General features: G+C 37.6%; 1 protein-coding gene across 5 annotated transcripts; it reads left to right on the forward strand.

The window, feature by feature from the left end:
* Nucleotides 1–3,662: 3,662 nt before the first annotated feature.
* On the forward strand, nucleotides 3,663–17,441 carry LOC121868461 (serine/arginine-rich splicing factor 1B-like). 5 transcript variants are annotated; one of them, XM_042369141.1, is made up of 6 exons: nucleotides 3,663–3,953; nucleotides 7,443–7,612; nucleotides 13,965–14,137; nucleotides 15,470–15,937; nucleotides 16,694–17,069; nucleotides 17,379–17,441. In XM_042369141.1, exons 1-4 carry the CDS (start codon nucleotides 3,781–3,783, stop codon nucleotides 15,674–15,676), a joined length of 723 nt encoding a protein of 240 aa, XP_042225075.1. In that variant the 5' UTR covers nucleotides 3,663–3,780; the 3' UTR covers nucleotides 15,677–15,937; nucleotides 16,694–17,069; nucleotides 17,379–17,441. The 5 variants fall into 5 exon arrangements, with proteins under 5 accessions (XP_042225075.1, XP_042225066.1, XP_042225050.1 ...); XM_042369132.1 differs by having other exon boundaries at nucleotides 17,382–17,441; XM_042369116.1 differs by having other exon boundaries at nucleotides 16,694–17,441.
* The last annotated feature ends 5,341 nt before the right edge of the window (nucleotides 17,442–22,782 follow it).

Here is a 22,782-nt window from a genome sequence, read left to right on the forward strand (position 1 = left end):
TATTTATGATTGCTGAATCCATAATCAATACTAATTAAACAACAGTGCTTAATGTTCACAAATGTGTACATACCCACATACATACTCCACTCGTACACATGGATGTACAAAAACGCAAACAAACAGATACTGCACATCCATTCTCAGTACACACGCAAACACCCCCACACACTTTTCACTGCACACCTGTGGCCACACACCTGGTAACAGACTAGTGCAATATGTGATCAGGGATCCCAACTGAAGAATGATCACCCACACACCACCACCTGGTAAATTGCTATACTTTTGAAGGGATGGTCTTTCCGGGATAAGCCGCCCGAATCACTTCCTGTACTCTTCAATATTTAACGACTAAAGAATCAAGATTATATATTTTTCTTAATTATAGTGGTAGTGTGGGGTATGGGATTGTTTGGTTCACACTCAGGATGGAATGGAGAAAGGAAACTCACAATGTGCTCTCTATATACATGTTGTATTGGATGTACAATGCAGCTTGGTGCTGGGAAGGCAGCATGGTTACAAGCGTGATGTAGAGAGAGCTGGTTGGTGAGGACGCTCAGAGAAGGACAGCTTGTGGGTCGCCATGCTCGCCAGCGGGAGCGAGGGAAGGCCGCCAGGCAGCGGCGGAGGAGGTGTTGCTGGCTGCGGCTGTAGGTAGAAAGAGAGATCACCACGAGGTCAGGTCTTAAATAGCGGGGGTAGGCGTGGCTTAGCAGTTGACCCCCGCTCCGTGGTGTATGGCGGCGCTGGTTGACCTAGACCACGAGGCATACACTGGGCAATTGGTGGGGTCGGCTAGGGAGCGACAAACAGCGTTTGTAGGGGAGAATTCCACTACAGTAGTTATACTCCACAACTTGTAACCTAACCAGAGCAGAATGGCCTAATTATTATTCTAAGCACGAGGTAGGAGACGTGTACAGTTGGCTCCACTCCTGTATTTACCACCTATCGTTGCCACTCCTCTCTCCCTGAAGTGTGAACTCTGAACTCTGACGTGTGAATGCGAAACTGAGTGTAATCGTCTAGCGCTTGCCACATGAAAATACTAAATAAAAAAATGTACCAACAAATTTCCACCAAACAATATTTGCCTATGAACAATGTCCCACCACTTAACACAACACCTAAGAAGTGTGGTGGGGAATTCCACAGCTCAAGTGTCTTCAAGTACCACTACCCGGTAAGGTTAGGTTATTTTAAGATTGTTTAGGTAAACCTTTGTGAAAGATTAATACCAGACCCTCGGCTCTACATATATAAAGTCAGCAGCAAAAAGTATAAAGTGAAGTAAAGTATAACCCTAACAATAAGTGAACAAGGGGCTCATTCATATCTTATCTCCCCGCAGTCATTCCACCTCCTCACTACGTTGAGTGAATCCGGCCAGACACTGATAAAATACTCACACATCTAACTGCTGTACGTATAGCCTGTTTCATTTTAGCCAGCAGTGTGACAGATCATGGGATTAGAAACCTTTATTATGTCTGTCATTGATAATACTTAGAAAATAAAGATATATTTAGTGCCATATTTACGAGCATTTAAGTCGATCGGTTCACCATTGTTCCTCGTGGCTTCTCAAGTTATTCCCAAACATACACACTTCAGGATTATTCAAATTTAACGTCACTGGATTTGATATAATTTAAGCGAAACTGATATATGCTGAGTAGTGTGCAGTACTGTACTAGAAACAATACAAGGTGTACATCAGGATAATATCATTCTTGATTTTCATACTGATTCTCATTATTCTATTGTCCTAGACTCCTATTCCACACCTCCAATACAGTACAACACGAAGAGGCAGATGAAAGAACTCTCTTCGTACTACACTCTTATCTACAGCTCACAGATAGGGTGACTCATTGTATAGAAGTCAGTAATACAGATGCGATTTTGTGTTTGTACGATAAATTAATACTTTCACAAAATCATGGCGAAGAGGATAAAAGTAAAAGTAAAACAAAGAAGCTAGGGGGAGCACCAAGCAGGCACACTCGTCATTTTATTGGATATCTGGTTGACGTTGATTGCATTTTATTTCATTGTCGATTCAGAATTAATAAGACGTCAAGACAGCATCATTATCCCGCTTATTGCTGGGAGAGAGCAAAACCACTGTTGTCAAAGGAAGAATGATAACTTAGGAGGGATATCTAATTTCTTCTTAAAGTGAAAATATATTCGTGATTATTATATGAAAACGAGAAAAACCAGGACTGCTCCGACTTTGTAACTCTCTTTTTAGTTAAGCAGTGATAACACATTAGGCTGCTCACCGCCTCACACTTCTTACGCTATCGCAAAGATGTAATACAAACGCCATGAGCTATACCTGTAAATAACTATAATTAATTACCAACAATTCATAACTCTACCTTTAAGTTACCATATCATCAATGCCAGTTATGAATTAAGGAAGATTATGTACAGAAAGTAAACTGATTTGAATATATCAGTTATGGCAGCCAAGCTCAGCTCCACCCTCCCACTTCCTTTCTCGTCCTGAGTGTTGGCATCACGTCATCACCCACAGCACACTCTCTCTTCATAGCGGCCTCTGACTTCTTTCGTGTATTTTTTTCTTCTTGTAAATGATCATAACACCGCTTTACACACTGCATAGCATAATCTCACTTTCCAATTAGTTTACTGCAAATAGAAATTAATATTCGGGGTACCATGTAGTTTAGTGTTTCTATTTATTTCGTTACAATGGCATAGAATCACCAGGAAATGACTTGCTAGGATCAGAACTGCATCAAGTCATTGAGGTATAGAAGAACTTTTATATTTGTCATTGCCTGTTGTAATGAAGAATAATGTAAATTTTTAAAAGGTCATCAATCAGCGTACCGTCCTTATATCTGAGGGTTGGCGACCACAGTCCTCCACTCTAAACGTTCTCGGACCGTTTTTACCAATTCTCCAAGGTTTGTATATCTCTCTAGGACCCAGTTTATACTTTCATTCATCCATCCTAGACTGTGCTTTCCCCTGGCCCTCCTATCCCAACTTTGCCCATTAATACTTCTGTTAACATTCCCTCCTCCCTAATTGTATGACCAAAGTATGTCATTTTCCCCTTTTCTGTACATTTCAAGATTCTCTTGAGGTTTTTGCTAAACTTGGTACTTGTTCATTTGTTTTCCTGTTAGTGTAGCTTATTCATAGCATTCGCACCACCACTACTACTACAATGCCAGTGTAGGCTAAACTGTCAGAATTTGAGACTGGAGAAGCACAGTTAGTAAGAGTAAGATAAATAATTTTAATGAAAAAAATCATCAAGGTTTACGGGAACTCTTGGGTCACAGGGTAATAACAATAATGACACATACTAATATCTCTATTCTATTCCAGAATGTATACGTGAAAAACTACTGTATGATACTATTAGAGCGCATAGCGTGAAAAATACAGTAGTCAAAGTATTACACTGTATTATTTATGTCTCCCAGACTAAAACATCCTCTTAAACTTGGCGCCAGGAATTGTACTTAAATCCATACGCAAAAACTTTTACCCATCGAATACACAAATATACATATAACGTTATAAAAATCAAGAATACAATATATATAATAATATGGATGTAATTTTAAGCCATATTTTAGGTATATTAGCTTGAGTTAGTGGTATATGGAGGGACTAGTTTGGTGAGCGGCGGTGGAGGGAGAGGAGCCCAAACATCGCGTGAGGTGAAGGACGCCATTCTGAGCCACCCGTGTACACACCTTACTGAGGAGCCGGCCACAACCTGCCATGTCTTACGGAAGAGGCAACAACGAGTGTCGCATTTATGTGGGGAACCTTCCTCCGGACATAAGGACAAAGGATATCGAGGATTTGTTTTATAAATTCGGCAAAATCGTCTTCATAGATTTGAAGAACCGCCGTGGGCCTCCGTTTGCCTTCGTCGAGTTTGAGGACCCAAGGTGAGTGGCGTCTTAAAGATGCTACCCTTCACTATCTCCTGTCAGGCCTCCTTCAACTGTCTCTTTCACTATTTATAACATTAAAAAAAATATCTAGAGGTGTTTTAAATACATGCGATGAGGTTATTGAGTGTGTTTAGTGTAATCCATTGTCCGTGTACACTGTGAGGGTCTGTGTGGCGCGTGGGGGGATGGCTGGAACTATAATTGTTTATCTCCTCTTATAATATCTCTTGTGTGTGTTCCCTTTTAGATGTGTATTACAGTGCTAAATGATGGCGTAATTGTTAATGGTAGCGTTAAGTATAAGCGGTTGATAGTAACAAAACTGATTTAACATTTATTTAGTGGTAATATTTGTGGCGGCATTGTCGGAAATTTTTGTTTGTGAGTCATATTAGTATGGGTGGTTTAAAGTTAAGGCATTGCTGTCACTTAAGTTTCTAGACATAAGTGAAAGTTTTCTATTGGTGCCAGTCGAGTTGTTGTCCAGTCAGCGATCATAATAAACTTCATTATTGGTGACAATGAAGTTAGATCTTAGTGTTGATGTTAATTAAGTTGTCGATTGGGATGTGAAGTGTAAAAAATAAATAATTTAGAGAAAAGGGCGTTTCCATACTCTGAGTTGCTATTTCAAACATTAACCCCTGAATTTACTTGTTTGTTAATAAAATACAACCACAGGTTTCTTTACTAATGACAAATCGTCTCATATCTGCTTGTATAATCGAAGTGGAAATTTGCCTGGCTATTTGACCGGGATCCGTGGGGATTGTGTATGATTTTAATAGGTTTCTGGTCAGTGTGGCTGTGGGCACTACACTAGTCATTACACTATTATATAAATGTTGATTTAGCACTAACTTCATTAATGGTCTTCTGATACACAGATGTCCCACTTCTCTCATGCACATAGGTTACAGTATGTTAAAATTTTAGTAAAATACTCACATGGTATAATAATGTGTAACAATACACATTAAGATTATGCATAATCCACAGTGGTTATGTTAGTAAAAAGAAGGCCATCTTAGTAACGATCATTGTAGTGTCTGCCCTCCATGCATGCACATTAGGCTGCCATACCAATAGACATAGACGTTTTACATACGGCTGTTGTACCTGCATCCTGTGCCTTAAAAATTGGGGGGGGGCCTTGTGTAGCTGCTTCCCCCACTGTGTATTCTTTAAAATAATTAAGTTAAGTTGATAATGTTCCATGTGTGAGTTATGAACACCAAGCTTGTTACAGTGATGTATTTTCTTAATTAAGGCACAGAAGTTGCAGAGGCCACTTGCTGCATTTTAACCAACACACCATTGTACAACCAGGTTATCGTATTATGAGTCTGAGATGTCATAACCGACCTGGTCACCTCTCTATTTCATTGGCTGAGAAAAGACATTCTACTCCCTGATTTCCTTTTCCAATATTTTAAGTGGTGCTACCAGACTCGTGCTGGACTACTTGTAACCCATCAGAACATGTCAAGTCGTACCCAATTACAAGATAACTCTTACCCAATTACGAGACAGTTCGTACACACACACACATATATATATATATATATATATATATATATATATATATATATATATATATATATATATATATATATATATATATATATATATATATATATATATATTATATATATATATATATATATATATATATATATATATATATATATATATATATATATATATATATATATATATATATATATATATATATATATATATATATATATATATATATATATATATATATATATATATATATATATATATATATATATATATATATATATATATACATATATATATATATATATATATATATATATATATATATATATATATATATATATATATATATATATATATATATATACATATATATATATATATATATATATATATATATATATATATATATATATATATATATATATATATATATATATATATATATATATATATATATATATATATATACACACACACACACACACACAAAGCTAAATTGCATGGTATAATTGCATGGTATATAAGTCATGCGTCGCTTAACGTCCTAGATACGTTCTTGGAAACATGACGTTAACCGAATTGGACGTTGTCCGAACTTCACATTGTGGACATTGTATTTATACTTACATCTTGATAAAATCACACAGGGAAAGGGAAACAACGTGTGATTTTATCAAGATTTATCTTATCCACATTTTCGTTGTGGATCTACATGTTATACTTACATGTATGTTGAATATTGCAGTGTACTTGTACTGTACAATATTGACTAAATTTACTTGATAAAGTACACAACTAATGAATCACAGAGGTTAAGAACATAAACCAGTAACATAGGCATTTCTTTTATCTATCAAAACATATTATGGATATATAGTTACTGTACTGTATCATCATATGCCTGGCAGCACAATCTATTTTGTTTAAGAACACGTGATGCATGCATGAGCGCGCCCGCTCTAAGGCCACTTACGTCCGCTACGTCCCGTTGTCTGAACAGGGTTTTTTTTTATCCCCATTATTTTCTTATTTTTATGGGCCACGGACGTATATGCGATCGGACGTTGTTCGGATGGACATAAAGTGACGCATGACTGTATATAGTATACTAATAGGTATGGATTATCTCTTGAATTGGGTGCAAGTAATCTTGGGTACGACTTATCTCGTGAGTTGGGTACGAGATGACCCTAACCCCCACCTGACCTTGGTTAGTCGATACCCATGAAGACCACATGTAGCTCTGTGTGTGTAAGATCAGTCATGTGAATAATATTGATCAAGGAAGGTTAATGGCTTGTTGAAATTTGAAATAATTTTAAATTTTCAGCAAAATAAGAGCAGAAAGCACAGACAATGAGGTGAAACTTAGTCTGTTTAGTTGATCACGTTGAATATGACTTTGGGCAGTTAGTGGAGGAAAGAATACATATCCATATGTTTCCGCTTTTAGTTAGTGTAAAAGGATCAAAGCTCATATTATTAACATTAGCTGTGTTCTGAAGTGTTATAGATTATGGTCATATGGATTGTGATCACTGGCAACTCTACTTGAACAACAACATTTCAGGTGTGGCAATGATTGGACTTGGGATTTTTTGAGAAAGGAAACTTTGGAAAAACAAAATACTGTAAATAAGGTGCAATTCCTTGGGTGGATGTGGGTTACTCAACTTACTCTCAAGGTAAAGAATAACTTTCCTTCCTTATAAAGTAATGTAGGTGTGCAAGATAGGTGAAGTATAAGATAATTGTTTACTCCTGTTCCTGCCTGAACCAGCAACTTGAGGACATTATAAATGCTTTTTTTACCTCATGAGAAGCCCAAAAAGTGGACGATGGTAATGTTTTTGTAATATGCATTTAAAAAAAATCTCGCCTGGATATTTTGTTCATGTTGACTATTTTATCTCTCAATTTTGTAGTCTTAAATTTTATCCTTCAATTGAACAGGGATGCTGAAGATGCTGTGCACTCTCGGGATGGATATGACTATGATGGCTATCGTCTACGAGTGGAATTTCCTCGGAACAGCCTACCTGGAGCTGCCAGGGGAGCTTCTGGAAGGGGCAGAGGCAGAGGACCCCCAGCAAGGAGATCTCAGTACAGAGTACTGGTTACAGGTTAGTCTGGAAAAGTGCAGTACTGTAGCTTCATCTAGTTGTTGTGGGAAAAAGCTTAGACTAAAGTGTGATTTTTTTGTGTCCAACTAGAGACAAGTTTAGAGCATAAGTAAAATTTAAGTAGGAATATTATGCTCACCATTTTAGTATATCTAGTAGTGTAAACCCAAGACTTATTGTTTCCATACTGCTACACAAGGTTCACTGTATGCTACCAAATGTAATTGTCATCATGTGGTTGAGGGGTGTATGCAGTCTGAGTCTTGCTTTAGACATGACTGCCTGCTTTTAGAATGACTACCACCTTATACAGAAATTGATCCCCCAGCCCTAAAATTATTGCAGTCTGGAAAGGTGAGCATGATTTTGTTAAGTAAAATTGTGCCAAAAAATATAGTACAGTGGTCCCTCGGTTAACGAACACAATTCGTTCCAGAGGTCGTTCGTTAACCAAAAATTTTGTTAACCGAAACCATTGTTTCATTGGAATTTTGGGTAATTGGTTCCAGATCACCGAAAATTACATACAAAGTAAAAAAAAATGCAGTAAAGTACATTTACTTTGAGGTGTGTATGTAGAAGGTTCCTGGTTGATGATGATGATGATGGGAATTAGAAGTGGGGGTGGAGGAAAAGGGAGTAGAGAAGGAAGTGGGGGTGGAAGAGAAATCACCCCATGCTTGATGCCGTCATTTCACCCATAAAATTTTACGTTCACTAGGTGTAATTCAAGATTATTTTCTTTAAATCAACACCGCACTATATATTGTCAATATGTTAAATAAATGTTAGAATGACCAATAATTGTACTGTAAAAACAAAAACATAAAAATAGTTTTGTTCAAGAGAGCCACAAGCAAGATGTTACCTCCACTGACCAGAGATACAAACTGACGCCTTGGTGGGCGAGTCAAGTAGCTGATTGGCGCACCAAAAACTAGTTTCCTGTACTGCAATTATGTTAAATAAGTGTTAAAATTACAAAAAAATTTAATATAAAACTTGGAAAATTATTGAATAGTACAACCTTCTTGATATTTACTCAAATGGGGACGAATTTAAGCCCTAGAACCAATTACTGTATTGGCGGACTAATATTCCAGCTGGTGAGCAAGCAAAAACATGTTGACATGATTTTGTAAGATTTTTGTTAACCGAATTGAAGATTCTTATGGAAGTTAATTCGTTAACCGAGGGATCACTGTACTCTACTGTATATCATTAAATTTTCGCCAAAATACGCCAGTTGCCTCTCACACAGGTGCACACTATATGCCACTGTAATACTGTATGCAAGTAACCACATAATTTGTATAAATGTCGTATGAATGTGCTAGTGTGCCTTATGAAAAAAGAAATTACTATACGTATATTGTGGAGTGATGTAATAGAAAATTTAAGAGAGTTGGGGTATATTCTGTGTGGGCGATGTAGAGTATATTCGAGTACAGTAAAGCCTTGAATAACAACGGTAATGTGTCCCCCAATATTGCAGTGTAACGTGAATCATTAATTACCATTGAAATAAGCAATAATAATGAGATGCGTTCCCAAGTGTGACCTTTTCATATCTTTTGCGTGGCTTTTTACCCTCTTTCCCCACAAAGCAATAAAATTGGTGAAAATCCTAACTATATTCTTTAAATAATGTTTATGAATGTACCTTATACAATATAAATCAATAATAATATGCACCGCCATTGTATTCATTAGTGTTTACACCCAGGACAATGTATCTACATAAGAAACTGAAGAACATAAGACCCTGGTTGTAGCTGTAATAAAATTAATGTAAAACAGTACTGTACAGTGGTCCCTCGGTTAACGAACACAATTCGTTCCAGAGGGTCGTTCGTTAACCGAATCCATTGTTTCAATGGGATATTGGGTAATTGGTTCCAGCTCACAGAAAAGTACATACGTACAAAGTAAAAAAAAATGCAGTAAAGTACATTTACTTTGAGGTGTGTATGTAGAAGGTTCCTGGTTGATGATGATGATGGGAATTAGAAGTGGGGGTGGAGAAGGGAGAAGAGAAGGAAGTGGATGTGGAGGAGAAATCACCTTTTGGGGGACCAATGCTTGATGCTGTCATTTCACCAATAAAATTTTACGTTCACTTGGTGCAATTCAAGATTATTTTATTTATATTACACTGCACTGCGCTATATGTTTTCAATATGTTAACTAAATTTCAGAATGACCAATAATTTCAATGTAAAAATGCAAAAATATTCAAGACACCAACAAAATAGATGTCCACTCCACTGTCAACAAAGCCCAACTGACGCCTGGTGGCTGAGTCGAGCGTCTGATGGCCGCACAAAAAACTAGCACCCTGTACTCCATATATTATCAATATGTTAAATAAATGTTAAAATGACAAATAATTTTAATATATAAAATGCAAAAATATTAAAGAGCACAACTTTCTTGGTATTTACTCCACTGGAAACGAATGTAACCATAGAACAGATTACTGAATTGGCAGACTAGCCCATCAGCTGATCAGCTTATGCTCACAACAAAACGTGATGTTCATAAGGATTTCGTTAATCAAAGTTTTGTTCGTTAACCGAATCGAGGATTCTTATGGGAGGTAATTCGTTAATCGAACCGTTCGTTAACCGAGGGACCACTGTATATTTTAAGTAATATTATTTAATGTTAATAAATGGAACAATAAAAGTAGCTAACCACTAATGGCAAAGAAAAAAAGCAAGATGGATTGGGGACGCCAACACATGTAATTGCGTACATGTGAAAACATATCATTATTTCTCTACATAAGAATATGAAAGCAACACTTATTACTGTTCATATATGTTTTAAATAATCCTTGCTAATGTAAAATAAAAATTCTACTCACCAATGGTGGTAAATTCTAAAACATAAGGACAACCAATGATGTGTGAGTTTTTACTCATGATTCGGATTTTCCCCCGAGGGGGCTAGTTTATTGGGCACCCCCTTACATCCTGTGCAAGGTGAAGCGCAGAAGCGTTTACAGTGCCCTTCTGGGAAGAATGCAAAGTTCATACTTGCCTTTATGACTCGTACATTAAGGGCGTAAAAGCCCGAAGGGTCATAGGTTTTGTCAAGTTACATAAAGTGAGAGAATGATGAGTGTGTGGGGGGAAAGTTCCCGGTACATTTCATCTGTTTATAGCAAAGTGTGGCAGGTCCCTAATAATGTCAAGTGCCAGGCCTGTGACTAGGAGGAGGGATATCTGGTCAGGGAGGGAAGAGGTGTTGGTAACAGCTGGGGACCTGTAGGAGGAGGAGGTCATAGAACAAGTGAGGATGTAGTGAGAGAGGGTGTTAGAGTCGGGTTGGCCACAAAGTTTACAAACAGTGCGGCCAGGCTCAGGGTTGCCAATATACTGCCATAGGTACCTGTACCCTAGGCCCAGTCTCATGTATATAATCTGTTGAGATCGAGTCAGGGATTGATACTGTTTGTAGTGGTGGTTGTCGTCACTGGTTACAGCGTCATAGTGGCATAGTGTTATGCTACCCCGTTGTTTCAGGTGTGTCCAATTTTCGTTGAATGCCTCTCGTTGTGTGGCGTGTATGCGAGATTTGAGATGATTCAGGGAGAGGGCGAGAGTGGCTTCAATATCTTCTTCTTGCGTGGCTTCTTTGGCAAGCCGATCAACAGTGTCACAGGCAGTTATTCCTAACTGTGACGGGATCCAAATAAACTTGACACGGATGTCATCAGTTTGTTCTACCCCGGAAACGGCGGCTAGGGTGTGTTGGGCGGCAGGGGAGGGTAATTTGAGCCTTGCTAGTGCAGAAGTGCTGTCACTGATTATAAGGAGGTTCCGGCGTTCAGTGCGAGCATAGGCCGCCCCCTCATGAATGCCCGCGAGGATGGCTATGCTTTCAATATCAGTGGAGGAGGCCCAGTCGTGGACCCTGATTTTCCTGCAGGCCTGGCGCTCAGGAATCCACACAGCTGCTCCAGCGCTGCCCAGCGTGGTAACAGACCCATCACAGTAGACGAGGATAGGAGGGTGGGAGGTCTTTAGAGAAGAGGCGACATCATTAATCTGCTCAAGGCAGTTAAGTTTGAGCATATACCTCAGTTGGGTGGATTTACGACCAGGGAAGGTGTGGGCGACAACATCAACACACGGGGAAGTCCAAAGCGGTAGAGGCGGATGAGTGTACTCGTGAGGGAGAGAGGTCGAGGGTTTACTCATGATGAAGTCATCAGGTTCAACTCTGGTAGAAGCTGTAGCTTTCCATAAAGATGTCATAGTTGTTGCTGAAATTGTTACTGAACCTGAAGTTGCTGATGAAGCTGCTTATGATGCTGAATTTGATGGTTTAGGCCTTCGAATAATAAAGCTGTCAAAAGAACCTTGCACAGTTGCTTTCTTTCCTCATTATACATCTTTATGTAGAATTCATATGCATTTTTCATGTCCGTTAATTTTAATGCTTTGTTCTATCAATGGATCCACTTCAGAAAATATGTTCATTGCTTGCTCCATATAATATCCACAGACCTCTCACCCTCTTCATATCGTTTTAACACCTAGTTTCTCGGCTAAGCTTATATACAGGGTACTTTCTTTTAGCTTTTAAACCAGCACTACCATTACCTGCTCTCTTGCTCATGTTGAATAGGAACACAAAAATGCCGTAAGAAACCTGAGAATGTTTTTCTCCCTTTCCTGTTCAGATGAGTGAAAACAAAGGTCTGCCAGCTGCTACTGTTTATGCTAGTGATGCTGGCATCACCACTCACAAGCCCGGCAGCCTCCGTGCGCAAGGCGTGTTTTTATTTTATTTGCATAATACATATCGGGATTTAGATATTACAGTAAAACCTCGATTAACCAACCACATACGAGGGGAAGGGGCCGACGGATAATCGAAAAGGTCGGTTAATGGTACATAAAGTCTATGGAAGTAAAACACATTTTCAAAGTACCTTTTCCCTAACCTACCTCATTCAAGTCCCTCTATTCATTTTTGTTCATTTGCCATTCATATTTCAATAGAATTTGCTTTAAAACATTAACCACTTTAGTCAATAAATATGAACCAGCACAGAAACCGTGAATAAAAAATGGGAAAGTCAAAGAACATATATCATCAAAAAAATTGTGACCAAGTCCCAGGTTGCTGATCTGACTTTCTGCCTCATTTACACACAATTGCAGGGTCTCAATTGTTTCTCATACTATTGACAACACAACATACCTACAGGTACATTGTTTCTCACTCTTGATTTTTTTTCATTTTTGCATTTCTTTATGGTTCTTTATTACTATTATTATTATTATTATTAGCAGTCCTATATTAACCAGGGTCTTAAATATGAATGGTCGTTAGTAGAACCGTTGTTATCGAAGGCTTTCCTGTACAGTAGTAAGCAGTTTGGCAACAATGATTCACTTGACTACTGTATACCTTAGTGCTCACATTTAATTCTAAGAAGTGTTGACACCCAAAATTTGTAGTTTAGATCACCTTACTCAGTTCTTATATAATGGAGGGATTGTATGTAAAGAAATGGGGTGAAAAAGGTACAAAACTATGTCTGGGTGTGTAGCTGGGGAGAGGAGGTCACGGAGGAGTGCCGGCCGGACTGAAAGGACAACTCTCCCCCCTTATCAACTTGTGATTCCTTTATAATGACAGTATGCACTCTTACCATAATTCCCATATTATTTACGTTCACTTGGTTCCGGGTTAATGAACATTTTCGTAAAATAATAAATTTTTGTGGAAAAAACCACTCGACCCTAGATGAGTTAGTCATACTAAATTCCTGGCAGCTTTGTTTATATAGCACAAACAGCTGATTGCCCACACTGTCCTCACCACAACCTATGTCTTTAATGCAGAACTTATTAAATGATATTGTGTATTTATTAGCATCTAATAAATAATATGGTGTTTTATGCACCTGCACATACGTACACTGGTTTATTAATTAATCAGTTGTCTTATTGTACAAGTCTGCTTACCATATCTTTGCTTCAATAAAAAAAATACTGTATATTTTATGAATATACACTGAAAGTTTGTTCAAGTGTGGTTTTGAGGATCATGGTGCCTTTTATAGTGAAGTTGTAGACCTTTTAAGTTCTAAAATGAATTATATTTCTGCAACACTATCAGTTAAGGGAGACCATTTGCTATTATCTACTCACCCTGTATGATGCTGTAGTGGAAAAAACATTTGTGTGAGTAAAAATCATAGATTTACTTTTTAGTTTATTACCCCAAAAAAGATTCTGTAAGTATACTGTGATCTAATTTGTTCTTTCTATTAACAGAATCTTTGTCAAAAAATTCTTGTGGTAATACTGTAGAAATTTTTATATTTTAGGTTTACCTCCAACTGGCAGCTGGCAAGATTTGAAAGACCACATGAGAGAGGCGGGTGATGTGTGCTATGCTGATGTGTACAAAGATGGCACAGGTGTTGTGGAATTCCTCCGCTATGAGGACATGAAGTATGCCGTTAAGAAGTTAGACGACTCTAAGTTCCGTTCACATGAGGTGAGGACCTGGAACGCAACTCCCGGTTATTTCTATGTTGCAAAGTGTTTATGCATACTGAAACATTTCCCACCTTCTTAGATTGTGGTTGTTTTGTTATGTTATTCACATATTCAGAGTGTGTTAATCCTTCTTCAACTCATCTTTCAGTTAAATCTTGATGATGCTTAAGGAAACTCATTTACCTACCTATTTCATGGTTGTAGTCTGGCAATAACTGAGATATATACGGATGGTTCTACTTTCATCTGTTCTCAAGCATTGCAGGAATGAGTTGTGCTGATAGTTATGGTTTTCTGTAAATCTGAAGAAAAAAAGGCTTGTAAGGCCCATGTTATGTAAAGGGGCAGCTAAGTGTACAAATGTGTGTGTTTTTACGGTGACAGTGATGCCAATACAGTAATGTCAAGCAGTGAGCTCTCATTATTCACCCGCATTGCTGGATCATTTTGTGTTTAGCCTTTAATGGTATCTTACATTGGGTTAGTTTCCAGGCCTTAGAAGCACTCCATGGTGTACCTGGGTTGAGTGTTCATGACCCCAGGTGCATTTAATGACTGGGTGAGCCCAGGTGACTATTGGGTGACCATAATGGCCCCCAAGTGAATAAGTTTAGTTCTTAATGACCCCAGTAGCTCATAGGTTGACCCACGGGAGATAACAGATCATTTCAAAGTTGCTCATGGTGATGCAGAGTGAGACATCAGTGTACTTAATGATGACAAGTATCTAGTAGGTGCTTAAAATGTTTCAAAGTGAGTCACAGCTGCTCCTGGAACCCCCCCCCCCCCAGTGAATCAGTGGGACTTATAACACCTGGTTCTGATGATAACTCCAGGTGACATAAGTTTTAATAATGAACCGAGATGCTCCTAATTACCTTAATGAATCATATGCGTGTGATATATATGTATACACAAGAAAATCAAGTGCATTTAGGGTGTTCATAACGTACCTATTGTTTGTGGCAATAAAGGTCAAGGTCGGTTGGTACTGGCATAAAGTTTTCCCAAAATTATTTCCCTTTCAATTTTATGCTTCTCATTATATATTTTCTATGACCATGAGCTGAATGCCACATACTGTATCTATGAATGCAATTTTATTTATGTGACTGAAATTGTGTGGCTACTGATGTTGGATGTTATTAGTCATTGGGCATAAATTAATCCCATTCAGTGCCATGCTTTGTAATGAATCTGATTCTTTGAGTTCTGATTGTCTGAAGTTTACCTTAAGATTTCATGAATATAAAAGCTTTGAATAATCTCTAGATCGTCGTTTAGAACTGACTTGAGAAAACGAGACTTATTTGTCAATTTTGTTTTATTGCAGGGTGAAAATTCTTACATTCGTGTGAAAGAAGATTATGGAGGATCTAGTCCAGCCTCGGGTGGTGGTGGCGGCGGACGTGGGCGGTCGAGGTCCCGGTCACGCTCACCCAGGGGTTACCGAGGCTCTCCCACTTATTCTCCAGTGCGGCGATCGTACTCACGGTCACCCTCGCGGTCTCGGTCAAGGTCCCGAGAGCGCTATTAAAATGCACTCATTTGGGAGTGGATTACCTGGTTAAAGTCTTGGGTAGAACTGACTTCGGTGAAGAATGTCATAATCCCATGACTGAACCTGGTGAAGTTACCCAATTATGTGATGGGTGCCAAGAATTAAGGCTGCAGCAACCTATTCGGGCTCATCTTAAAATGGAGCACTGGTCTCCATACTGACCTCGGATGTCCTGAGCTGACCTGACATTGTCTCCGGACCCAATACAGCCCTTGGCACTGGACTGGAGGACGTCAGGTCTGCACTGTTGCCAGTCAAACGTCCCACTTGCCCTTTGGTCAACTGGCTGTCCTTATAATTTCAGATATTTCATTGAAAGGTCGTCAAATGTGTGATAGTGTGTGGCACCATTACTCATAACTTACAGTTCTGAAGGATCAAGTTAGTTAGTGAAGTGCCACATTTAAAGAAAGTTTGGACAGCCAGCTAAAAAAAATAGTGGCACATTTGTTTTGTGAAAATGCAGCCTTGTGAATTTTTTTTGTACTTTTTTTACGATTTTTTTATTAATGGTGACTAACAAAGATTTTCAATTTACATAGGTGTATGCAGTCTATTCTGTGGTCATTGTTCAGTATTAAGGAAAGTTTCAATGTCTTCGTATACAAAGGGCAAGTTAAATTTTAGATTTAATGCAATGCTGTATTATGTTTACAAACGATAAATGTTCAGAAGATAACATTGTTTAGTGGCAACTATGCCATTATATATTAAGTTTATTTAGTGGCTGCTATGCCATTTCAGTTTAATTGTTTAAGTACTGTGCTAACTGTTATCTTATGTTTTCACATTCCATTCTGACTCCTCATCTGAACAAACCTTATATCTGATATTTTTCTTAGTATTCATTGTGTAAATACACCTCGTACATTTTAATAAAAATGTTCAATAAAAAATTGTCTTCAACTGGATTTTGTATTGAATGAAGCTTTACCTGTAGGTTATAGACATCGCATTACTCGAGACTAATTGTTTGTTTTTCTCTCTACACAGTCCCGTAGCTAGTAGGCTGCTGCAATATGGCCATCCTTCCTGCCAAATTATCGTAGATTTTGGAAAGCTAGGATTTGAGAAGTGGAGGAGGAGCATTCACAGTGGCATGGACGAGAGGCTCAATCAGGATCAGAGGATCAGGAGGATACAATGCTGCAGCAAGCTAGCAAGGGGAGGAACACACTAATGGATTACTTGGATGACAATGGATGAAATGCTCTCATAAGGATCTCACACTTGGCCTTACCAAGGAGACAAAAGGATTATGCGGGGACAGGTTCTGCGCTTGGAGGAACTCACTGGAGGATCATGGATCACTTGTGGATAAGGATTTGAATCGGTCAAAGGATTCACCAAGTAGCAGAGGACTGGATTTGTGAGTTAAGAATTCACCTTCCCTCCCCTCAATTGCCTGAACTTGATAAATTAAAGTCCCGCCATAGTCCTCTAGTTAGTACAAAGTTAAAGTTGCCAGTCTCTGACATGCATATGAAATCCTCTAGGTTTTTTTTTTTTTTTTTTACTTCATTGGGGTGGTTCAAGGAGAGATTTTGATAAAATATGAGATTTTATTGATCACAGAAATATTTCCTCAGTTACAAATAAGACGTATATTTTATATCGTAAGGGGAATTTGGCAAGGGCGAACGATCTCGGTACTTATTAATCAGATTTTCTTTTCCAGCAGCATTAGCCTTGTGGGACATCTGTTAAACAGCAGTGATTCATCAATAAAATATTTATGTTATTCAGAGTTTCTTTAATTCATGCAAAAATTGGGTGCTCCTCCGTCACTATATAAAAAAACAATACCGATAGCCAGTGTGGCTGTGTCCTAGGTGTACAAGTCTTAGCAGACAGAATATACTACCAAAAATGCTAGACTGACAGAAAATTGTAGTAAAAGTACAAGAATTAAAGCCTTTTTGTATAAAGGTGATATTTAGTATATTAATTTTCCTTAATATGCTATTTATGATGACATAGAAAGGTAGCCTTCGCAGTCACACCATCCCATCCATATCTCGTTCATTTCATGGCAATGCTCGCTAGCTACGTACCTCATATTTGTCTCCTGTAGGCATTAAAAATGTGTTATGTATCCGAAAATGACAATAAACAAAGGTGTTCATCCTCTCTGATCTGATTGAAGACTAGGATAGTTAATTGAAAGTAAACAGTACTGTAAAGCAGGCTGCTACCGTCACAAAATGGGCTGGGGGCAAAAGCATATCCTCGGTAGTGTTGCAATAGATGCCCTTAGCAGCACTCTTGAAAGAATATTTTGGCATTTTTCTGAGAAACCCCTTGGTGTTGAGGGGTTTAGTGTGATAATTTAGATACTCCTACTAGGATTGATGTAGGTAGTGTTTCTGCAGAAACATTATCATTATTTATGGGGTGCAGCGTGATAAACTTGTACTGTAGGTTGCATTTTGATTTCGATCAAATACCAAGACTAATATGCTCATCATATAAAAATTTAAATGGATCTCATTTTGATAAAAAGGCTGGATAATTTTTAGTCCTATGAGTCATTTAACTCACCTTAAACTCTTAATATTGATTACTGTTAATGTATGAATACTAACCCTGCCCCTACAGTCTTGATATCATTGTTATGGTTCAATGTTTTGTTGCTAAGAAGTGAACTTATTTGGTACCCCCTGCCTCTACAGATTGCAGTGTTGCTAAGAGAAGAGTTCATCCCAGCTTATGAAATAATACTGTATCTCCAAGTTCAGCTACTAGTAGGTACTGCTAGATTAACTTATGCAGATTCCCCCCAAAAAGACAAATTATGGTAAATTTATGCCTCTTTTAGGTCTTGATGAATTTTTACAATAAAAAATGAAAATTGATTTGGATACAATTCATAATCTGAATATTTTTCTGACGAGCCTTCAGAACTATTAAGGATTGTTTTTTGTTAGTACAGTAGTGTTGGATTGAAGATATAATTAGTGGAAGATGAGTAATGAAAGTGTATAGTACAGTAGTTATTGGTGGATGGTAGAATGGAGGATAAATATATTGTGATTTAGGGAATGCAGTAGTTTACATTATTAATACATTATAATAAGTGTAACTAGAGTGTATATACAGTACAGGTAAAGAGGGTAATGAGAACTATCAGATGTATTACAACATGCATCCTCTTACCACTTATGATCTCCCACGCCTAACTGAGTGACACTAAGTTGCTAAATGCCACGACTATTATCCATAATATATTAATGATTATTTATGTACAGTACAATAATAAACTACAAAGTGAAATACTGTATACATGCATTATAGATACTGTAGGGTGTCTCAGAAAAATGTCCCTGCCTGCTCCCTCCAACATAGTGTCTCGGTGAACAGGTAGGGTCTTTTTTCTGGAGCACCCAACATACTTTGATTTTAGTACAGTTTTGAAGTAAATCTGATCTTTGAAAAGTTAGAATTTTTTTTATGAGATGTGGGAAAGTTTTAATAGGATTGGATATACTGTAGTACACTCAACTTTTTGCACTGATTTCAAAGATGGTAGTTGAGCTGCTTGCTTACTATGGCATTTTCCAGGGATGCATTATTGTGAATAGGAATAGTGTACCTCTTAAATAGTTGAATTAATTAGGGGAGTGAGATGTTTTTTATTTGGTCATACTTTTGGGGGGATGGGGTGGTCACGGGTAATTAATAGTGGATAATATGTCTTGTCTAAGTTAATTTGGAGTAGCCTCTCAAGTAAGCAATATCTGTAGTCAAGATTTTAATGTAAAAAAAAAAAACTAAGATGGTATATAGTACAGGTGTACGGGGAAACAAAAACACTATTTACAATATCCTAATCTACAATAGTGTGCATTAATGATGCTGATATATTAAGACCACTCCCCTATTTGTGATGTAAACAAACTTACATTAACGATATGCATCGTCCCGCCAACTGGAAAGCATCATTCACTTCATTTGTCAGCCGAGGCGTAATCTACCTGAACGTGGCCATGTGGTGAACTACAGTCCAGGCGTTGTTTCTTCTTGGTTGTGTGTGTAAGATTTAGAGCTTAATGTATATTGGTCATTATCGGTGTTGTTATTTAGCATCTATTTTTTTTTTTTTTTTTTACAGTGAGAGGACACGTTTTACTGTTTTGGTGATTGTGAAGTGGTTTTTATGTTATATGTTATTGTTTTTCCCTTACAGTTACAGGAAATTACAAAGTTTTAGTGTACTGTACTATACAGGTACAGGGGTACTGTGAAGAGCAATGCCAGCTTTAATGACTGAAGTGCTTTTCTTTGCTTTGGTGATTATGCAGTGCTTTGCTCTTTTTGTGACTGTCAACTGAGCAGTGTCTGGAGGTTAAGCAGCATGAGATTCCCCAGAGGCTGTGAGGGAGTCGGAGTGGCATCTCCACTCCACCTGCAAGAGTCCCCTTACCCTCAAAGGGGACATGTGATGCCAACCAGGCTTGTTTTTAATGATGTGGTGAGTGTTGTTTAATTGTGTTGTAGTGCTGGTAGTATTCTGGGAACTTTTTTTTTGGTGAGACATATAGGTGTCTGACTGGCCAGGACCTTGTCCCATTGAACCCCATGTTATAATGAACCTGACCTATGGTATTTCAACCTGTGATTATATAATTTTGCAGTACAGTAAGTCCTTGTCATTCGCGGGGGTTAGATTCCAAGGAATGGCGCAAATAGACAAAACCACAAATAGCAACTATTCTACTTTAGTGCACTACTGTACAGTACAGGTACTCCTCGACTTATGACCTACTTGACTTACAACCACCTGGACATATGACCGCCGCAGTCGTACCAAAATTTTTTCAAATGTATTTTCGAGTCCCGATGTTAGTAATTGCGCTGTGTACTAACAAAATTTTCGTTTGTAATTCCCTTTAAAATGGCTGGCAAGCTTAAAAGTGACAGTTTCGTGGTGCTGAGAAGAAAAAGAGACACCCATTTTAGATTTTCTATGTATTAATTTTGCATTTTCAACTTACGACCAATTCGACTTACAAACTGGATTTGGGTCCCTAACCCTGCCGTAAGTCGGGGACTGTATACCTATACCAACCGACCAGTCGCGGTAGCACTCTTACTCTCGTTTAACTTATCCAGTAATTGAAATTTCTTTGTCTGGGTCATCATTGACTTCTGCCTTTTGCATTTCATTCCACTAGCACTGACACTAGGCAGTCTTTTAGGGGCCATTTCACACAGAAACACTTAAGTTTTGAGAGTACAACACGAGATGCTGCGTCACAGGCAATAGTTGAGTGCAAACAAAGGGAGAGGAGACGCTGCGTAGGGTGACTTGTTGTGCTGCGGGAGAAGGCTCGCAAGCCAACCACCATAGCCACCATCTGCTTACCGTGAATGGCAAGGATCTACTGTACTATCTCTATGTATACTGTATGCCTTATAAATAGAAAAGACAATGCAAGGTATATTTTTTTTTTATGCAAAACTGTGGTGCTGTGGCTGAGTGGATACAGTGTCTTTTGTCCATTTGTGGAGGTGAAAGCTGTCAATTACAGTGTTGGCCATACCATCCTTGTGTATAGAAGGCTTAATATACAGTGTTGCATTCACACTGTCCGTAATGAGCAGTTATGCCTCTGGGACCCATTTTTGCATTTATCTTACACTACTGAGCAATGTCTGGTGTATTCAATATCTTTCACATCCTTGTTCTCTTTTATTTAAATTTTTTATATCATATCCTTCTATTATTTATAGTGGTAACTTGAATGTCTACATTAACATCTTTATAATTTATATTGTTTACTTGGTGTAGTTATATAATTTGCATAAGTATAATGTTGTTGAACAGAACTGGCCATTCATAGCTTTGGGGCTACCAAGTGTTTCAGGCTAAGCAGCTTTTTCTGACATGTTCTCCCACTCAGAAATGTTACAGTACTTTTTTCTAACTAAACATTTCCCTGCAGTTGTATCTCCTGTCTTTATCATTTATCTCTTTGGTAGGAAGAGGGTGTACTGAGTGAGGGTCCCTTCCTAGCCAATAAAAACCTGTTTAGTTTAGTTTTTAATACTGGATAGGTTTGGTTTGTTTCCTGATAGTACAGTATAGGGGAATTAATAACCACAATCTCTCTCATGTGTTTTTTCTTGTCAGTGAGGTTCGCATACATCCTCTTGAGAAACCTTATACAACTAATTGAGAAACATTATACCCAATAGTGTTAAGATATCAAGAGGAATAAAAATCATCAACTGGGTGACTAACAATGTAACAAGAAGTAAATTTTCAGAAATGTTTTATTTGTACATAAACAAAGAAATACAAACTGGATAGGAACATTGACTGTAAAGTTTTGTATTACAGTGTTGTCAGATTTAAAGTACAGTATATATATACAGTGTGGGTGAGGAATAAATGACACGCAGCAATCTTGGTATGGACAATGTGTGTTGTGTAACTACTGTAGTGATTATTCCATGTACAGAATGCATTGATGTTGTGTAGTACAGTATGTATGATGTATTTTTTTTATATGTTGATGTGTAGTATGTATGTTTTATAATGATATATGATGATAATGACAGACTTTTACCCGAGTTTTAATATGTGTCGGTAATTTCTCGCCCACCCTGTATAAAATGCCCCTTAATTAATATATTTTCATTGTAAATAACATCTAGGAAGAGAAGTCTATCAGAATCAATGCAAAAATGGTTTCATCAGTCAAATAAATATGTTGATACAGGTTGACAACCCTTTATCCGAAATTCCGAAAACCGAAGAGCTCTAAAAACCGAAAGTTTTTTGTGGGGCTCTTTTTTTTTTTTTTAACAGGGATTATTAGCTCAGCCAGGCACAGATCACTGACCCACATCGGGGCCTGGGGGACAAAAATGTAATAGTAAAAAGTAAAAGTAAAAATAATAATTATAATAATAATAATTATTCATAGTAAATAAAATTTTTAATAAAAATACACCAAAATAAAAATGATTACAATAATAATAATAATAAAATATAATAATAAAATTAATAATAATAATAATAACAACAATAATACTGTAATAATAAAATAATAATACAGTAAAGAAATACAAGAATG

The sequence above is a fragment of the Homarus americanus genome, unplaced genomic scaffold (genome assembly GCF_018991925.1).
Source record: "Homarus americanus isolate GMGI-L3 unplaced genomic scaffold, GMGI_Hamer_2.0 scaffold32583, whole genome shotgun sequence".
Classification (NCBI taxonomy): Eukaryota; Metazoa; Arthropoda; class Malacostraca; order Decapoda; family Nephropidae; genus Homarus; species Homarus americanus.

What these genes read in the sequence shown, in the direction of transcription:
- LOC121868461 (XM_042369116.1), top strand. Translation starts at nt 3,781, where the DNA reads ATGTCTTACGGAAGAGGCAACAACGAGTGTCGCATTTATGTGGGGAAC. An exon ending in GTCGAGTTTGAGGACCCAAG is followed by an intron (nt 3,954 to 7,442) that starts GTGAGTGGCGTC and finishes TCAATTGAACAG; the next exon opens with GGATGCTGAAGATGCTGTGC. An exon ending in GTACAGAGTACTGGTTACAG is followed by an intron (nt 7,613 to 13,964) that starts GTTAGTCTGGAA and finishes TTTATATTTTAG; the next exon opens with GTTTACCTCCAACTGGCAGC.